This window comes from Diplotaxodon limnothrissa, linkage group LG10, assembly GCF_057381915.1.
Source record: "Diplotaxodon limnothrissa isolate DT_005_m linkage group LG10, D_limnothrissa_male_GT1.1, whole genome shotgun sequence".
NCBI lineage: Eukaryota > Metazoa > Chordata > Actinopteri > Cichliformes > Cichlidae > Diplotaxodon > Diplotaxodon limnothrissa.
This window is the reverse complement of record NC_140605.1, coordinates 23,207,131-23,226,146: the sequence shown is the minus strand read 5'-3', so window position 1 is coordinate 23,226,146 and position 19,016 is coordinate 23,207,131. Positions and strand designations below refer to the sequence as shown.

The following is a 19,016-nucleotide window of genomic DNA, read 5'->3' as shown; positions in this document are numbered from 1 at the left end:
AAAACTCATAAAAATGAACTAATAGCTAAAATATTATTTTTAGTAGTTCTGTAAAAGTCAGGCTAAACATTTTTAACATTATGTAGGTCTGATAATATACTGGTATACAAATTAGCAAGATAAAGTGTGGCCTCAACACAAAGTCTGTTTCCATGTTTGTGTCTTACATGATCAGGAATTGAGCAACCATAATTGGCACATCGTCCCCCTGAAGGGTCTTATCCATCTATCACATTTTAAGGCTAGTCATGTTGCCAAGCAACCACCATCCAATTGACTAAAATAAACCCTTTGCAATGTTTATGCACCTGGAACAGCTTATAAAAGCATTGTATAATTTTATTTTCATGGCAGAAATATCTAACTCATAACCTCAAACTTTCATTATGCGTGATATATTACTATGCCATCGGCTTGGCTAGCAACCACTTAACAGACTAAAATCTCAGACTTAACAAAATCATGGGCATGTACTGGTAACGTAAAAATGTCAGATAATAATGGTTCAATAAATTTAATCTAACACATAAAAGGAATCCGTGGCAGTGAAAGGACGTATGCATGTTTTCACGTGTATGTTTATCAAATCATGTTTCCAGTACATGATTCCAGATTGGGCAGTGAGACCTGTTTTGATATATCAAAATGAAGCTTATTTTCCTTAACTCTGTTCCAAGTCAAAAAAATGAAATCCATGTAGCTGAGTGTTGAAAAACAGGAGACTTTATTGTGTAAGATGCTTTTAACTAAAGAGCAATCAGTTCTTCCAAATTTCCACTCTCGATGTCAAACCCAATGTCAGAGAACGACACGTAACTTAATTCAACATTTAATCAAATAGGTGAAACTATTGACACCGACTACAGGAAGGGTGTAATACAGAAGTAATACAAACTACTGTTTTTTTAATGGTTTGTATTTTTTTTTAAACATTGGATTACATTTACATAACTGAAATACGAAGAAAACAGACTTTAGTGAAAGCTATAGCCATATATACCAGTGAAACATGATCTGCCCTTAATCTTTAAAGATAACATTTGCATGTATTTTATACAAAATAGATTATATCAAACAATATCAGGGTAGTGCAATTCTGTCAGGCTCTGGTAAATTTTACTTTCATATGGAGAGTCAACATTTTAAATTTTCTTTTTAAAGTGACCAGTAAATCCTCACAGAACAATACATGGGGTCCAAAGCCACGACCTTTACAAAAGACATCTTTAAAATAAAACAAGAAGTACTAGAAGTTGGATAGTAAGTGCTACTCAAAATGTAACTTGAATACTTCTTTTGTTAATTTTTGTTTTCTCCTCTGCTTTGGTCACTCTTATATAAATCTCCACCAGTCTTTCTCTGTCCCACTCCCTCATTTCCTTATCTTCAAAAACACAGTGAGCTTTCATGTAGACTTTTTCATGGACTCGTAGAATTTACATTTACTTCACAAGACAAACATGTTCAACACTTCCTTATGGATTTAACACATCTACCTTTATCAAACACAAACCAACAAACAGAAAAATATTTACTTTCTTGACTCATTCAATGTACAAAAATGACTGAGCAAAATTAGTCATATCAAAGAGGATCAAGCCGATGTAATCAAAATCACAGAAAATATCATTTTTACAATAGATCAATCTCTAAAAGCATCGATATATGTTAAGGGTTTATCTATTTCCTGATGTGAAATCTTATTTCTATGGCTCTCTGGCTCCCTTTCGCAAGGCCTTTAATCGAGCATGAAGGTGAAATGCAAAAATGTTCTGTAGTCTTAGATGATGTTTACATTGCACTAGATATGCTAGCATTGCTATATGCGCCTATAGCCATTCAGAAATAAGCATCAATATGGTTACATCTACATGTTAAAGCTGGTTTTCTGAAGCACCACCACCTTGGAACAACTGTAATACCATCTCCAAGTTATCCAACCAAATAGTTTAGTCAAATTTTCTCTAGAATAATCAACACACAGTGATGCGAGCAGCAACAAGCCCGTGTTTTTTTACAGCACAAGGACACGCAGCACAGTTAGAAGGTGGAGCTGAAAGCCTGCACTGTCAATGAAACAACCCTGAAGCGAGTGACCACCCCTAAAAGAAAAAAAAGAAGAAGAAAAGATGGCTCTTATTCAGCAGTGGCTTGTATGCTTCCAGTGCCCACTGTGCTGTTAGCCGTAACTAACATACAAATGACCAGTCTCTATGGCAACCTGCTTACCTGGTCTCTGCTAATTGGCATTCAGAGTTATGTGCAGCAGAGGGGTGAGTACTGTTCAGAGTAAACAGCTGAAAACCTGTACAGTTGAAATTTAGGCAGAGAGGCCTGACAGTCATAAGACACATACGGAGGAAAGTAACTGTACTCTACAGGAGGTGGTGAAGGGCATTTTGTTTTAACACTTCCGGCAGAAGCCAGCATACAACTGCACTGCATTTTGCTTTGGCCATCACACAAGCTGGTATGGATTTTCACATTACAAATGTATTTTGAAAATTCAAAAATACAATTTTTTTGTTGATCACAAAAAGGTTTATCGTACAATTGGCTAAATGATAACAATCAGTACTTTAAGCTGGTGTAGGTGTGACACTGAACAATCCTTTTTTTTTGTAATTATTTTTGTAAATAAATGAGCACCCTGAAGCAAAGTTACAACAACCACTTAATGTCAGATCAGAAGTACTCTGTCACATCTCCAGAAAAGAAAAAACCCAAAACAAAATGGGTTTTTCCATTACATTAGGAACAAGTAGAGCGCATCCATGTGAAGTAATCACTCACTTCCTGAGGTTGGATTCACAAATCAATAGACCAACGTTTTGAGCTTTAGAGGGGAAATATTTTTAAAACATAGGTTTCATCAATTATGGGTATCCATTTCACGTCCAGTATACAAAATAAATATTTTATTTTAAACAAATATATTTTTGTATTTTCACAATGTTGGCACAGCAGCTCCATATAATAAGTCCTGATTTTGCAAGTACATTCAGCTAATGGTAATTAAAGGGAAATATTAAATCAAAATGGTATCTTGAGGGAAACCATCAATGTTATGCCTTCATTTCCTATCATGAGTGCTATGTTGCTACCATTTTTGAGCCAGTTAAACCTTTTACTTTGAAAAATGAAAAAATGACAACAATCCTAATGGTAGTACCTTTTGGGGTCTGACATATTGAAGCAGGCCCTTTGATACTTCGGATGGCTTTTTCAAATGCATTTTCGTTATAAAACACTTTTTTCCCCAAATGCAATTAAAGCATAAAAAACTTTTTAAAGATAGAAATCCTAAAATTTAAGTCAGTCTGCTCCCAAGTAGTACAAAACATTAAATGTGTCTTTAATTTTAATTTTAGCAGTACCCATTTAGATCAAAGCTGGCTGAAGCTTAAGCAAGAAAAAAAAGCTATTTGTAGGTGCATTCATTGTATACGCTGGGTAAACTTTTAACAGAATTTAATACTGACTGGGAGAGGCAGCAAATTTATCTAATATACTTCACATGGATAATAAAATATCAAAAAAATTTGTTTTGGGACTTTTTTTTTTTTTTTTGCAAAGTGATAAAACTAAACATTTAACATTACTTATCTGTACCATAGGCTGTGTTCCTACATGCAGAACAGGAGATAAGAACAAAAGGGAGAGTTTTCCACATTAAGAACACTGAAACGGCAGCTTGGAAATAGAAAACAGAAATTACAACGCGGAAATAGAGAAACAGACAAATCATGTGGAAAGATGTCGACATCAACTTCTAATGCAAAAAAACCTACAGCTTACAGTGGATGGCTATGAAGAGCGTAAAAACTAAAAGGCACTGGTTTTCCCTCAGGTACATCCTGTGTAAACATTTGGCTGAGTGAGTGTGTGCGTGTGTGTCTCTTGCTTCTGTATGTGACTTGAATTGTGTGCCTGCATAAAATAAATAGAGAATATGTCTCTAGCTGATTTCTTTTCTCAGTGGTCTTGTGTAGAATTGTGATTTGAATAATTTCTGAAGTGATAAGTAATTCACAGCAGGAGGGACACTAGGCTTGAACTGCTAATCCTTTCAAGTTGCAAAGTATACAAGGTGTAATGTTCTTGGAGGAAAAGGTGTTTGTACTCTATATGTTAGCTTCTCTGTGAAAACTGCAGTAAAATACTAGAGGCTTGAATTAATATGAGGCACATAGCCATTGTAAGAAAGCATTAAAAATACAAGCACAGGGCTATGGGTGTAGAGTAGGTGAGGGAGGACTGAAAAAAAAAATTGCCCAAAATGCATCCACCCCAAGAGACATTCATAGTCCAACTAAGAGGAAGGGCTATAGGTCGGTTATAGGATACTATGGCAGGACTAGGACTGGGATGGGGGCTTGAGGCCACAGGTATTGTGCTCCAAGATTAGGCTGAATGGCTGAGCCCCGAAGGGGCGTGGCAGAATTTCTAGAGGAGGCCCAGGAAAAACTGAGAAACTGAATCAGAGCGATGAGGGAGGCAGGATATGTAAGCTAGGGGCCCCTGGAGAGGTATATGTGCAGGGCAGGATTTAAGGCATTGATTCACAATTTAAGGCAGTCATTTCTGATGAAACAGCAGAGCTTTGACGTTTCCATCTTTGAATTTTGGTATCTGGTTGGAAATGATCTCTGCCAGCATCTCCGGAAATTCCACACTGAGGGTTTTATTCACAAAGGTGTAGAAACAGATCTGGAGAAGATCCTCGACCATCTGGTTAAGACACAAAGAGGTTAGTAAGAGTTGTTTACTCACTTTACTTAAAAGGATTTCCCTTAAAGTGGAGTAGGTTCTAAATGCAAGATCTTTACGTCTGCAACAAGTTTTTACAGAGAGGCAGAAGGGGAGAGTGCTAAAAACTAACTTGATTGAAACTTAATGCACTACACAGAATATGAGTGTATTCTTTAGGTGGAAAAGACCTGGCTGGTATTAAAAAAAACAAAGAAAGCCAATCTATGGGATAAATATCAAGAAAATGCTATATGAAACAAAGTAGCCTAAAAACACTTAAACGTGTGTGTGTGTGTGTGTGTTTGTGTGTTTCACTTGCCTCCTGCATGGAGTCAAGTAGCTTAGTTAACTGGTAGAAGCGTTGCCAGTTCTGACTAGGGTTCTCCTCCCTCTTGACGATGGCTTTTCCCAGCTCCTTGATATAGGTCATCCTGATCTCATCAAAAACTGCTTGACTCTTCAGGCCATCTTTTGGTACTGCACACACACAGAGACAACACAGAGCGATATATCAGTATCATTTAAAAAAAAAATTTAAAAATACGATTTTTTCCCATGTTCACTTGGAGCTGGTAAGCTTCAAGGACACTGTTGCTCTGTTAGGCTAGTGGTTAACATAGGAAGGGGTTCTGAAGGTATAAATTTAAAAAAAAAAACACACACACATAAAAGTAAGACAAAGCTTTTATCAAAGAATTTGTCCTTATCAGGTCTGTGTCTGCTGTTCGTGTGGCAAAAAGAGTTAGGTGAGAAGTTTGCATTCAGACACAAATGATCAACACTCTTCTGGATCAGAGAAGACTGACAGAGTATATTTCTCATTTCATCAGGTGCCAAATGTTTTCAGTTGCTTAAAGGGCTGAACTACAGGCAGGCTTTGCTACTATGAAGCCATGCTTTTTAACAGCTGATGTTTAGGATTGTCTTGCTCAAATATGCCAGCCTTGCCTGTAAAAGAGGTTATCTGGATACCCTGAAGCCTGTATACACCTCTCAGTATTGATAGTGCCTGAGGGTCTAATGCACCCCCCCCATACCAGAGATGCAGGTTGGGAACTGAGTTCTGATGACAAACAGGATGGTCTCCAATTTTCCAAAAAGAACTTCAAACCACAGAACAGTTTCCACTTTTCCTCAGTCCAGTTTAAATAAACTTTAGTCCAGAGAAGATGACAGCGTTTCTGGATCATGATCACACACATCGCTTCCTCTTTGCATGATGGAGCGTTAACCTGCATTTGCGGATGGCTGTATTGACAGACAGTGATTTCTGGAAGTGTTCCTGTGCCCATGCGGTGATTTCCATGACATAATTTAGCTGCTTTTTAATGCAGTGCTGCCTGAGGGGCCAAAGATCAGAGGCATTCAATATTGATTTTTGGCCTTGTCCCTTGCACATGTACTGTAGATGATGAGATTCTTTGAGATATCCTACAGTCTTCGCAATTTTACATTGCGGAACTTTTTCCTAAAATTATTCCACAATTTGTAGACAAAGTTTTTAGCAGACTGGTGAACATCTACTTTTCTTTACTTCTGAGAAACTCTGCCTCTCTAACATGCTCTTTTTATTCCCAGTCATGGTACTAAGCTGTTGTAGCTGTTGCTGCCAACAAATTCAAAATGACCTTATTTTATTTTTTGGTAAAGAAATGTATGTTTTCTGTGTACTGTTATGAATGAAATATAGATTTATGAGATTTGAAAATAATTGCAGTTTGCTTAAAATGTTCCAAAGTTTTGGAATTTGGGTTAAAAGTAGTACCAGCTGCAGTGCAAGGTGTCACTTTTGCTTTTTAAATCAGGACATTTGAATACCCTTCAAAATGATTCTCTGCGTTCAAATGATATATTAAAGAGGACACACTGAGGACTTTCGCTGTGCCGGTCACTGCTGAAAAGCAAAAACTTCAAACTTGAAAAGCAATACAGTTGTATCAGCACATTGTGGACTCTTGTCAGTCTGGTGTCAGGCAGTGAGCCGCACAGTTTAGCAGTGACTTGCAGTGATTGTGCTAGGCAACAATGGCACTGCAAACTCATTAAACAACTTGTGTTTTCTTATTCTATGACCTATAAATTCTTTATTGAGTTATTTATGTTTTGTGGTGCTTTCACGCTGCTGAGCATTCTCTATTCTCTATATTTAACTAAATATGACAGTATATCAAATAGTCTTATAAGTGACTTGAAATTCCATATAATGTGTGCGAGAATGGATAAAAGCAGCTCAAACCAAAGTTGTCCCATCTAATAGTATTTCCATCTCTGAGGGAAACGGATGGAAATCGCTCTAAGGTACAAAAATGCAGCCGGTGCACAGTATGGAAATGTAATTTCCTCCTGCATAACAAGCTAATTGCTTCTGAAGTGCATCCTCTTCTTCGCCATTCTCTGAGAATAATGCTCTCCATCACAGACAAGAAAATTTGAAATAAGTGGGAAAGGTCTGATTTAGTGATACTGTTTCCTTGTGTAGCATGTAGGGTTACGTTACTGATTGGTAACCCACAGCTTTCATTATTTGACCTCTTCAAACATTAAATAAAGAGAGGCCTGATGAACACTGCCTATTTGAGTCTGTCCTTTAACAGCCTTTACTAATTTATACACAGCAAATAAAATGCAGTTGGAATAAATTTACAATTTGTAAAAATGTCTTCTGAATCCAATTTTAGCTAAACTAAATTGTTAAAAAAGAAAATTAGTTTTTGTTTTTTTTAATAATGTGCTTTCACTGGACACTCGTACATAAAAGAAGATTAAACAGCAGTAATAAAAAAGCTAACTGTTTTTATTCAGTGAGATAAGAAACACAAAAGTTATACTAATTCAACTCTCAGTGGAGCCTCTAGTATGGAAATTAAATGACTCTCTACCAAGGTACGATCTGTGAAAGGACTGCACTTTCACAGAGCAGTAACATTTAACAGAAGGCATCTAAAAGAAAATATCACATTGTTACATCGCAGATTGGTGAAGAATGTCAAAAGAACATCAAACTTGCATATTTTGATAGTAACAGTAACACCCGGTCTTTTCTGTGGCATTTTGAATTCATGTGTCCTTCTAAAAAGAAATGGCTCCATGTTCGATCGCTGAATTTCAGAACTGAAGAAGACCCCTGAAATAAAACACTTAAGATACACTTTAAACCAAACAATGAAGTTAAAGAAAATGCAAGACAAGTGCTTGAAATGGTTTAGGGTACATAACACCCTGTGAACGTAAAGTGACATAAAGGTCCAGCGAGCACTGACAGACACACATAATAATGCATCTACAGAACAAAACATCTACTGTGCTTTTGTCAGCAGACTGGGTTTAAATTATTGCAGACAGGAATGTTACTGTTCTGCCGTTATGCCTCTGACAGTGTAGACACTTGCGGCATGCTTACCATTTGCTGCTGTCAGCAGTGATTTTAAACAGGATCTTTGAACTGCAGTATTAAAACATACAACCACCGGCCACTTCATTAGGTACACAAGTTGATCTGCTTGTAATGCAAATATCTAACCAGCCAATCATACAGCAGCAACCCAATGTATTTACATATATAGATGACCTGCTGAAGGTTCAAACTGAGCATCAGAATCGGGGAGAAAAAAGGTGATGCAAGTGCACACGGGCTGATCTGAATATTTCAGAAACCGGTGATCTGCTAGGATGTTTCTGTTATAGGGTTTACAGAGAGTGATCAAAAAAAGGAGAAAATATTTAGTGAGTGACAGTTCCCTTGGCAAAAATTCCTTGGTGATGCCACAGGTCAGAGGAGAATGACCAGATTGCGCCCATAGGAAGACAAAAGTAACTCAATTAGCCCTCATTACAGGTAAAGTGTGCAGATGAGCATCTCTGAATGGACAACACATCAAACCTTGGAAGCAGATGAGCTACAGCAGTAGAAGACTACACAAAGTGCCACTCCTGCTGGCTAAGAAAAGGATACTGAGGCTGCAATTTGCATGGGCAATAGAAGATTGGAAAAGTACTGCCTGGTCTGATGAGCCTCGATTTCTGATGTGATATTTCAAAATTTAGTGTAAACAACAAGTCAGCATGGATACACCCTATCTTGTATCAGTGGTAGAAGTTAGAGGATATTTTCTTGGCCCAATTGGCAACTTAGTACCAACTGGTCATTATTTAAACACCACAGCATACCTGAGTATTGTTGCTAACCATGCCAATCCCTTAATGACCATATTATGATCAATCCTGATAGCTCCTTCCAGCAGGACAACATGCCATGTCACAAATATCAGATTTTCTCAAATGGGTTTCTTGAATTAGACAGTGAGTTCACTGTACTCAAATAGCCTTAACAGTCATCAATCTCAAGCCAAAAGAGCACCTTTGGGATGCGGTGGGACAGGAGGTTTGCCTCATGGATGTGCAGCTGACAAATCTAAAGCAACTGCGTGATGCTATCATGCCAATATGGACCAAAACCTCTGAGGAATGTTTCCAGCACCCTGTTGAATCTTTGCCACAAAGGCGATGCATTACTGATAAGTAATGAAATTTGTGGCCTTTAGCAGCAGCAATCAAAATCCTCTGCGCATTTATCAAGAGGAACATGACCAGAACAGCCCTACTGTGACAAATTGCAAGGAAATGGAAAAAAGCTGCAGCTGTATAACACAGTAGATACAATAAAAAGTGATTTTTCCAGTCCAGCAGAGAGACTTTTGAAAAACACTGCTGTCATTTTTCTAAGTGAATTGTGTTCCATTACCTGTACTGAGCAGTAACAGCACCTTCATGCACAGGTACTCTTCGTAGGACACCTGCAGTCTGACAAACTCATTACAGATCTTCAGCATCTGCTCGCACTGGTCAGTCATGAAGGGCAGCTTCATGCGATCTCTGTGAGAGGAGAGGAAATGTAGAGCAGGTGAAGACAAGAAACAGAAGAAAACAGAATTAAAAGAGACACACAGGTTAGAGTTGGAGCTGTTTCACTCATGCTGTTATTCAATTCCCAATAAATAGCCCTGGCAGGGATGTGTTACATCCTTGCAGGAGAAATACAGACTCTAAAATCAGTCATGATGGATTTTCACACCTCACTTCCACTAACACACAGCCCACATTACTTTTTTCTTAGAAAATCAATACAGCACATTCTCCTGATACACAGCCTTGGGCTGAGCGCTGTCTACTCTTTCTGACCAACTGCAGTGCCATCGGCAATGACTCCTTCACATTTCATATCTATTTTTTACTCCTCTCTGGAGTTTTTGGACGCGACATCTTGCAAACAGCTCAGGGCTTTCTTTCTAACCATTTTCAATAAAAAGGTTGAGCTGTTTGCAAGATGTCGATGTTTTTAGCACTGTTTACAAATGTAGAACAACTGGATGGGTCTTTCAGAAATCCCAGCAGGTATTTAAATAGCTTAATAGTTCAGTTCTATTTACCTGAATTTGCTTTCTACTGTAAGAAAGAAAACCCCAACAATCATATGATCCCCTATGAGCAAGCAATAGTGGGAGGGAAGAGCTCCCTATTAATGGGAAGAGACCAGACTCAGGGAGGGGTAGTCACTTGCTGTTACAAATAAATGGCAAATGGCAACAAAAAAAAATGAGGCTATGTAATCAACATACTGCAGACTAACCTGAGCCCTGCCTCTGTGGCATAGAAAATTATTTACAGTATAGTTCATAATGCAGTTGTTCCTGTATTTTTTTGAATTACTTGAGTAGTGTAACTCTTGAAGTGTTTACAGACTATTATTACAGATATTTGATTCCTTATACTTTATTTTTTTCTAGCCTCCCTAGTCATTGTCTCTTGTATATGATTTCCTATTTAGTTACTTCCTGTTTTATTTTATTAGTCCCCATGTGCTTTGATATTAGTTTTGTTGCCTTTTATGTCTCCGTTTATCCGTTTATGTCTTAATTAGTTTCAGCCGTGTCTTGTTACCCTGGCGTTTCCACTCTCCCTGATTAACTCCTGTGTATATTAAAAACCTAAGTTTGTATTTGTTCCTTGTTGAGTCATACTGTGTTCCTGGGTGTGCTATCTGCAGGATTAATGGTTTTAAATATTTATTATTATTTTTATTTTCCCCCCTTTTTCGGCATTGCCTTAATCAAGGTTTTTTGTGTTTATGAAGTTTGCCTCAGAAAAAGTGCATTTGGACCAGGAACCTGCGAAACGTGGCAATAACAGCTGATGTTCTGGCCTAGCTTATTTATTCATGGGGCCTTTTTGTTGCTTCTGAAAATTAGGTGAGAAGGTCAGTCCTGGGCTCATGTCTGCTTCTTAAGAAGATTAACATACAAACTGGATGAAGTGTTAAGCAGCCTACACAGCTTGGCGATCAGCAAAAACTAGCGAACACCCTTTCCCACGTCCCTCATAATAAAACACAGAACTGGAGTTTAGATTTCAGCAAAAACTATAACCATATTCTCATTGTTAGACAGCAAATTCTCATTTACATGTGACTTTATCCCTCAGCCTTCTGACCTGATTTCTATACTGAGTCACAAAGCTGAGTCACAGATAAATGGTTAACTTTGTAAGTCAAATGATGAAGTGAGACTAACACCGTAAAATGAGCAAATGGAAAAACAAAACTGCTCAAATATTAGAACAGCTGTGATTGTTACCCACTTGTTGATGACAAGATCAGGGGCGAAACAAAGCATGCTGCCATTACACTGCTCGTATGACCTCCAGCCAAGACTGAAAGACATGAGAAAGAGCCAGGAGCACTGCAGCAGAGTCATCTGGTCATCAAGGTGCAGATTGCGGAAGCCTAAGGACGTAAAAAGACTGTTAGAACAACTAAAACCAGATAAACAGAAGTTCATAAAACAACCACAATAACAATTTCAAAGATGCAACACCAAAAAGAGACACCAAATACTGTCTGTGATTTTTTCTCTCTCTAGGACTGACGGTCTTCAAAACAAAGCAAGCTATGAGGTTATTACAAATGTGCTAATATGTAAGCACTGGGGGTGCAACAATACACAAAATTCACGGTTCGGTTCGATATTTTTTCGATACAAAAAAAAATGTTCATGCCTTTTTAATTTGTCATTTATTAAATTTTCACGGCACATTCCGCACCACATCTCTGTGCGTTCATCATTTGTTTGAAGCCAGCTCACCTCCTGCAACTACTTTTCCGAGAATACGCGCTTCTTTTGTGGTTCGGACTCCTTCTGACATTTCTTTGGAGGTGGAGGAACATCACAGTAATTGCTTAAAGGAGCTTCTTCGACATCTTTAAGACTTCTAAACAAATGTCTGTCCTCCTCCTGAAAATCTTATGTATGCAAACACGCGTTGCAACTTCTTATCTTGTGCCCGTTTTTTATTTTGACAGCGAATGCGCACCTGCGGACCACTTATGTGCAGCCCTGGTTATTTCGCTCGTCATATTGCAGCCACAGAAATTATTTTGTCCATGAAACCATAAAGCTGCACTTTCTTTTTGCCTTATAGTCTGATTTGTCATAACTTTTCCGTTTTGTGGTAAGCTTTTCTTTGGCTGTCACTTCTTCACCCTGACCTGTCTTATTTGGCTCAGCAGAACTAAAATATTGTGGCGAGCTCAGACAAGGAGGAGACGGAGGTGTCGTTTGGTCTTGCTTCCCGTGAGCTAGCCAAGGAGCACAGCCGTTTATTGACATCTGCAGAAGACGTCACCCGTCACTATGGAAACATAAACAAAACATAACTGTACAAACAGAACCCCGAACAGCCCTGACCCGCTACATAGCGCCCACCTAAGGGGTCAGTCGTCCCCGACGACCCCATTACCCCACACAAAGTCCTGCAAATGCCCAGGTGCCTTCTTTTGGCGCACCGGGGAAAAGTCACTCGGGTCAGAACATGGGGTGCCACCATCATCCCACTTCTGACACCAATGTGGCGAGCTCAGACAAGGAGGAGACGGAGGTATCGTTTGGTCTTGCTTCCCGTGAGCTAGCCAGGGAGCACAGCCGTTTATTGACATCTGCATAAGAACACTGCCGTTAGCTAACTGCTCAGCGCAGCAACAGCACAGCAACAACAACAACAACAACAACAACAACAGCAACACCACACAGGGCGCCCTCTGACCCCGGAAGGACACACCGTCGCAGCGAGAGGGCGTCACCCGTCACTATGGCAACAGAAACAAAACATAACTGTACAAACAGAACCCCGAACAGCCCTGACCTGCTGCTTTTACACACGCACTCACATAACGCTCAGCGATTCTCTGCGCGATCAACCTCTCATATGTTTAAGCTTGCTGCTGAGATTTCACTTGTCATGTTTGCATAGTAAGCTAACGATTGATAAGACGATGTCAGAGGAATTGGTGCGCAAATTATCATCACTCACCAATCAGTGCTGTCGCTCTCTATACACAGTTCGTGTGATTGCAAAGTGAAAGCAAAAAACAAGCAAATTCAAACGAGATTTCAATATGTCACATATTGACAGTGGCTCACCGATGCCAATGACATAATTACCCAGCTACATTTCCGAAAGAATGCAAAAGCATTGACATATATTTTTCCTTCCTACGATAGGCCGATGGGCAGGGCAGAGATAGATTTTGGTAGCCCGACTGGAAAAATCGCTAGCCCCAGGACATCGGGCAGGCGATTTTGCAGCCCTGTATCTGATTGAGGAATCACTCATCTTTGGAAAAGAGAGTTTATTACAGAGAAATGGCTCTTTCCAAAATAAAAGCTATACTATACGCTTCTTCTGGGCTATATTCTCAGCAGCATATTAAACATATCAGGTCCCCATAAGGAGAATCATGTGCTAACGGCTGTCTAAATGACTCGGTAAAGTTTGTAGCATGCATGCTTGTTGTTTTTGTCTGCTTCCACTTGTCTTTGCACTAGGATGATGTCGGTGTAAATGTGCAGTCATATTTGTTGTGTTCCCACTAGTGCTGTCAGCGTAAATCTTGTTGAAATGACGTTAACGCCACAACATGGCAAATCTCCGTTAACGAGCTACCGCGGATTGCCCGTGCATGGGGCTGGACGGCCAACACGTTAATGAGCTAACTGCGCTAACACACTAGCTCCCACCCATGTAATTGAGCATTGCATGGCACATCCAACATACTGTTTTACTTTAGTCCATGACACGCTTACCTTCAGGGTCATATGTCACATGAAAACCAAAATAGTTCCAAACGCCAGATCTGAATGAGGGTGGGGGAGGTTCAATTTGCCATGTTGCAAGGAGAGCTTAACTTCTGTCTGCTAGCTTGCCCTGCGCTCAGTGAATCTGCGTTCGACTACTCCGCCTAGGCTGAACTGTCGAGCGCAGATCCACTGAGCGCTCAACACAGACAGCATCGTCAGAAGGAAAGTTGATAAAATAAATTAAAAATTTATTTTGTATTGTTCATACATATGCGTACCAAACCGAAAGCACTGTATCGAACGGTTCAATATCGGTATCGTTGCACCCCTAGTAAGCACATATGATTGCATATGTTTCAGGTGATAGTCATTAGTTGTGCATACTTTTAAAACAGCAGTGCAGAATATTTTCATGTTTTCATTTCAGAGAATACAGACATTAAAGACAAGTGGAAGTAATTGCTCAATTCTTTTATTAAAACTACCACAAAAGAGCTAAGAAATACTAGAAATGGACCATACAGTTAACTGGATATTTAAATTGAGTTGCTGTTCAGTTGTTTCTGCTCTCAAAACAATAAAAGTTGAACTGCACATTAAGTCCTTTCATTTTCTGTTTCCTTGAAATATGGCTCAGCTATGTGAGACCCCTCCTCCTCCTTTTAGTGCTTCTCCTCTCGATCGACTTGCCAGTTCTGGACATCACATACATAAGATTTAAAACCAGATTTTCTCCTCATTTTTCCCCTTGTCATATAAAAAGAAATTACAAAAACATAAGCCAATGTTATGGTTTTCTGGCAGGTTTCTCAGGAGCAGAAATACTGATTAGCAGGTCATGTGCTTTCTGTTTCCATGAGTTGAAACTAGCACGAGTGGTTGGAGTTTCAAATTCATTTTGTTTCCATTTTTGTTTTGGTGGAATGGAAACGGCGTAGGAATAAAACCCAGCAATTATTGTTTTTTCTTGACATTTAAACCATGAATTTAAGTTATATTGACAACAATAAAATTTTAGTATATCCATTTATGTGCTGAATCCTATGTTTTGGTGTAGTGTCTTGCTCCACTTAGAGCAAAAGAGTCCCCAAACATGGCAAAGAAAGTTTTTTCCAATTCTCATTTTCCATGCATTTCAACATTCACAAATAAATAGTATAAAGATACATTCTATATGTGTGGATCTGAGATTATATCATGGACTGGTAGTTTTCTGTCAAATCTATAGTTACAAGCACATTTCCCTTGTTAATATACAAATTATTGTGTATAAGCTGCATTTTAGCAGTGGCATATTTCCCTTTGGTATCAAGGGGTGCACACGTGTGTTCAGTACCACTGCAATGCACAAACTACATGTGCTGCTCTTGAGCTCTTGTGACAAGCTTCAAAAACAATGCAGTGATCCCCAAAATTTAAGAGTTAATGAGTTATTAACATCGGTCATGACCTTATACCTTGGAAGTGCTAGGCTTCTAAAAACTCTGGCCATGAGATACAATTACTCCTCCATCTGTAATTATGGATTCAGCCATTAAAAAGGTGACATGACATTGGTAACTAAACAACTGTTTAAAAAAAAAAAAAAAGGAACGAGGAAAAAGGAATAAAAAAAATCAAAAATTTACCTTTTGTGCAGTCTGAAGTGAGATGCATCAAACACTTCCTTATTGGTCACCCTACCATTAAGATGACACCCAGCTGGCTACTGAACTGAGCCACAACTGCACTTTCGCTCGTTATTTGCTTTTTATGACAACACTCAGACAAATAAAGGCTGTGGTCTTAACCAGAAGAGCACTACAGAAGTATGTACTACTGAAACACTCGCAAACTACTCACCAGGTAGTAGTGAAACTGAGAAGTGCAATACAAACCATAATAAGAGAACATGTGCCTTCAAAGTAAAAGTACTGCCTTTTGTGCTATTAGCAATCTACTTGCGACAATGTTTTCGGTATAGTGGCATATGCTTCTTTGTGACCAATTTCATGCTAACCATTGCTGGAAACTCGTCCCCCACTTTTTAAAATAACAACTGGAGGTAGCCACATTGTTGTTGGTCAGTCTATAGGCCTATATGACTAAGGCCTAAGTGGGGACGTACGACTGAGGCAACTTCCTTAACTGGCATCATGTGTTAAAAGAAATAGACAAGTGAAAGTGGATGTAGTTGTTTTTCATCATCGACTTGAGACCCATTAGTTCAATTTTCTAGATGGATTTACCACCAGTGATGGAGTTTGTTTGAGCAAGTCTGTGCATATAAAATAAACCAAAGGGAATCCATGGTAAAGAGCTTTTCTGTTACCTGGTAGTGACTTGGCCCACTTGACTGCAGAGACAACCTGCTGTCCCCCTAGCCTGTTGAGAGTAGACATGAGCCGTGATGAAGTATCTGGCAGTGTGCTGTCATAGCCCGAGTAGATGATCTCTGGTTCTATGGCCTTCAGTATGGACAGCATGGTCGGCACGAGTTGGGGCATGCTCCTGGGTACGACTGGAACAGGCATGTTGCTAATGGTGGGCTCTGATGCCCCAGCCCGGTGCACTTTCATCTTGATCAGCTTTTTGTTTTTCCTTGCTGTGAGGTGAGACATAGCAATAAAAGAGAGGTACAGAAAAAAAAAATCAGAAGATGCTTCAATAAAATAAATTGTTCACAAGCATTGTGTTTTCTACAAATGTTTTGTGCAAGGTGCAATCAAAACAATTCAGCAATTCTATGCATAAAAAGCATAAACTCTACCTCATTTTACCTCATTTCAGGCTGACTGGCTAATTTTGACCTTTCAAGTTCCATCTCCTTTCTAGGCACTGCTATTGTTTTTAGATCGCTTTCTGAAAATCCTTCACTGTGCAGCTCAAAGATCAGTTATGACTCCAAGAACAAATGGGTTTTTTTCTTGGAAGAGTGTGCAGTGTCCAAGACTGAACATCAGTTCAAGAGCCAAAAATATTGAGCTCAAATGGTCTCTGCTGTGGTACATGCCCTTTGTGTGCTCAGCTGCAATATGTAATAGGTAGTATTTTTGCCACATAAACACAATTTTTGCCACACCTGCAGTTCTTCTGCAGATGTCCTCACAACTAAAAAATAATGCAAGATAAAGGCTCGTGATTTTGACGAATTGGAGACCCAATGGGTATTGCAGACATACTTCTAGGAACAACAGCATCTCTGGAAGAGATCCAGACATGCACAAGGAGCAAACCCTGGACAGAAGGGTTGCTTCTCCATGGGCTGGGCAATGGAACTAAAATGAAAACATATACAGTCACTGAAACTAGAACTATAAAAACAATTGAAATAAACTGATCTGACCAAATTCTCTGGCTCTAGAAACACACAGAATACAAAAAAGTTACTTTGTGACATAAAGACAGGCTATTATGTCCTGAAGTGAATAATCAACTCAAAATTAGCTTTCACTGTTTTACTGCACAGTGTAATTAACCTAGAAAAATCAACACTGTAATGCATCCATGTACTGTATAAACACTTCTATATTCCCAGTTAACGTTAATAAGTTATTTAAGTTACACGCTTGCTTCACCCCACCTTACAACATGGATGAAGAAATTTCACTTTGAGTTTTAACAAACCAGTTAAAGATCAGGAGAGTGCCACATGCTGGTCTCTGCCCAGCAAATAGTTACAAAATCACAAAAAGAATTCCATTTATGACGACATATGACTTAACAGTGGATTTTTCTTGTTGTTTTTTTTGTTTTGCAGCTTCTCTCCATCAGTGTGACATCAGTGAAACAACAGATATGGCAAATTGCTGTGTTTTTTGCCCACAACTGTACATTATCTAAGCCTCATTTGAACATTTCCTGCTACTAAATGTACAAAACGTCAGACTTTGAGAGGTTACCATGAAAAAACATGTTTTTCCTACTCTACCTTTTTTAATTTCCTCTCTTGGTGTTTCTATGGCAACTAAGAGCCTTTCTGCTGGGAGTCTGTCTGCTGATGCACTGACTTCCATCAAATCCCTCTCTCTGTCTTTGTTCCTCTCACTCTCTGTGAACCTACCTTCACCCTGTGACCAAAACTGCACTTTTAACATGTAATCTCACTCAACGCTGATTCATACAAACTAGTAACAGCAATTTCATTCCCCTTAGGGAGCATCAAGCAGAAACAGCACAACAAGCAGGTTCTTGGTTATAAAGCTGTTGTTTTGGTTACAACCTGTTGCTTCCCAAAAATGTGAAAGATCATCAGGTAATAGAAGTTTTGGAGGCTTGGACTTAGGAGTGAATTAAGCAGTGATCAGTGTGAACCATATAGAACAATAAAGGCCATATTAGCCATCAGGCCATATTTAATCTATTCTTGTTTTTTTCCTTTGTTCTTCCTTTATTTTTATACTAAACTACTAATCTCATCTGTACTCTAAAATGTTCTTTACATAGTCAGTAATCTGTCATTTAGCTCAATTTTAAAGCTAAAATAAAAGAATGATAGTTTACCTATTTCGGGGGGAAATTTCTGTGCCATTGGATTCATAAAGTGTGCGTGTGTGTGTGTGTGTGTGTGTGTGTGTGGGGGGGGGGGGGGGGGGGGGGGGGGGGAGGATATGTGTGTATTCACATCGTTTATGTTAATGAGAGTGTGGGGAGTGAGTTGGAGGGTGGGGTGGGCTGCTTTTAACCATGTAAAGCACTTTGTGCTACATTTTTTTTGTATGAAAAGTGCTTTATAAATAAAGATTGATTGATTGATTGATTGATTGATTGATAACAAATTTAAAGTGAAATAAACTACTGTGCAAAAGTTTCAAGCCACTCCAATTTATTTATATCTTGCTAAAAAAAATGGGAAATAAGTGCAGCAATTTATTGAAATGTGTGCAAACCTAACTGGAAAACCTGGATTTAAGGCAAAAATAGAGCCAATATATGGTTTAACCACCTTTACTTTTCACCACAGCTTTCTTGTAATTAAAGTACTCTACTAAAGTTATTTGGATACGGACTGCTTTTTTTCCCTTTCTACCAGGATGATCACACACTGGTTCAATAATGTTGAGGTATGGTGTCATGGTCCTGGGTCGTTGACCCAGCGTTTTGTGTTTATTCTGATTTTGTATTAGTTTAGGGTTGAACCTGAAGTTTGGTGTATAT

General features: G+C 38.9%; 1 protein-coding gene across 2 annotated transcripts in view; it reads right to left on the bottom strand.

Moving 5' to 3' along the window:
- Window positions 1–995: 995 nt before the first annotated feature.
- Window positions 996–19,016, bottom strand: part of LOC146624482 (glucocorticoid receptor-like) — a 68,719-nt gene continuing 50,698 nt past the window's right edge. For both annotated transcript variants that reach the window (XM_085364613.1, XM_085364614.1), the window contains 5 exons: window positions 16,192–16,464; window positions 11,386–11,530; window positions 9,494–9,624; window positions 5,072–5,229; window positions 996–4,731 (listed from right to left, as the gene is read on the bottom strand). In XM_085364613.1, coding sequence (XP_085220739.1) covers window positions 4,579–4,731; window positions 5,072–5,229; window positions 9,494–9,624; window positions 11,386–11,530; window positions 16,192–16,464 — 860 coding nt within the window. In that variant the 3' untranslated portion in view covers window positions 996–4,578. The remainder of the gene's footprint in view (window positions 4,732–5,071; window positions 5,230–9,493; window positions 9,625–11,385; window positions 11,531–16,191; window positions 16,465–19,016) is intronic.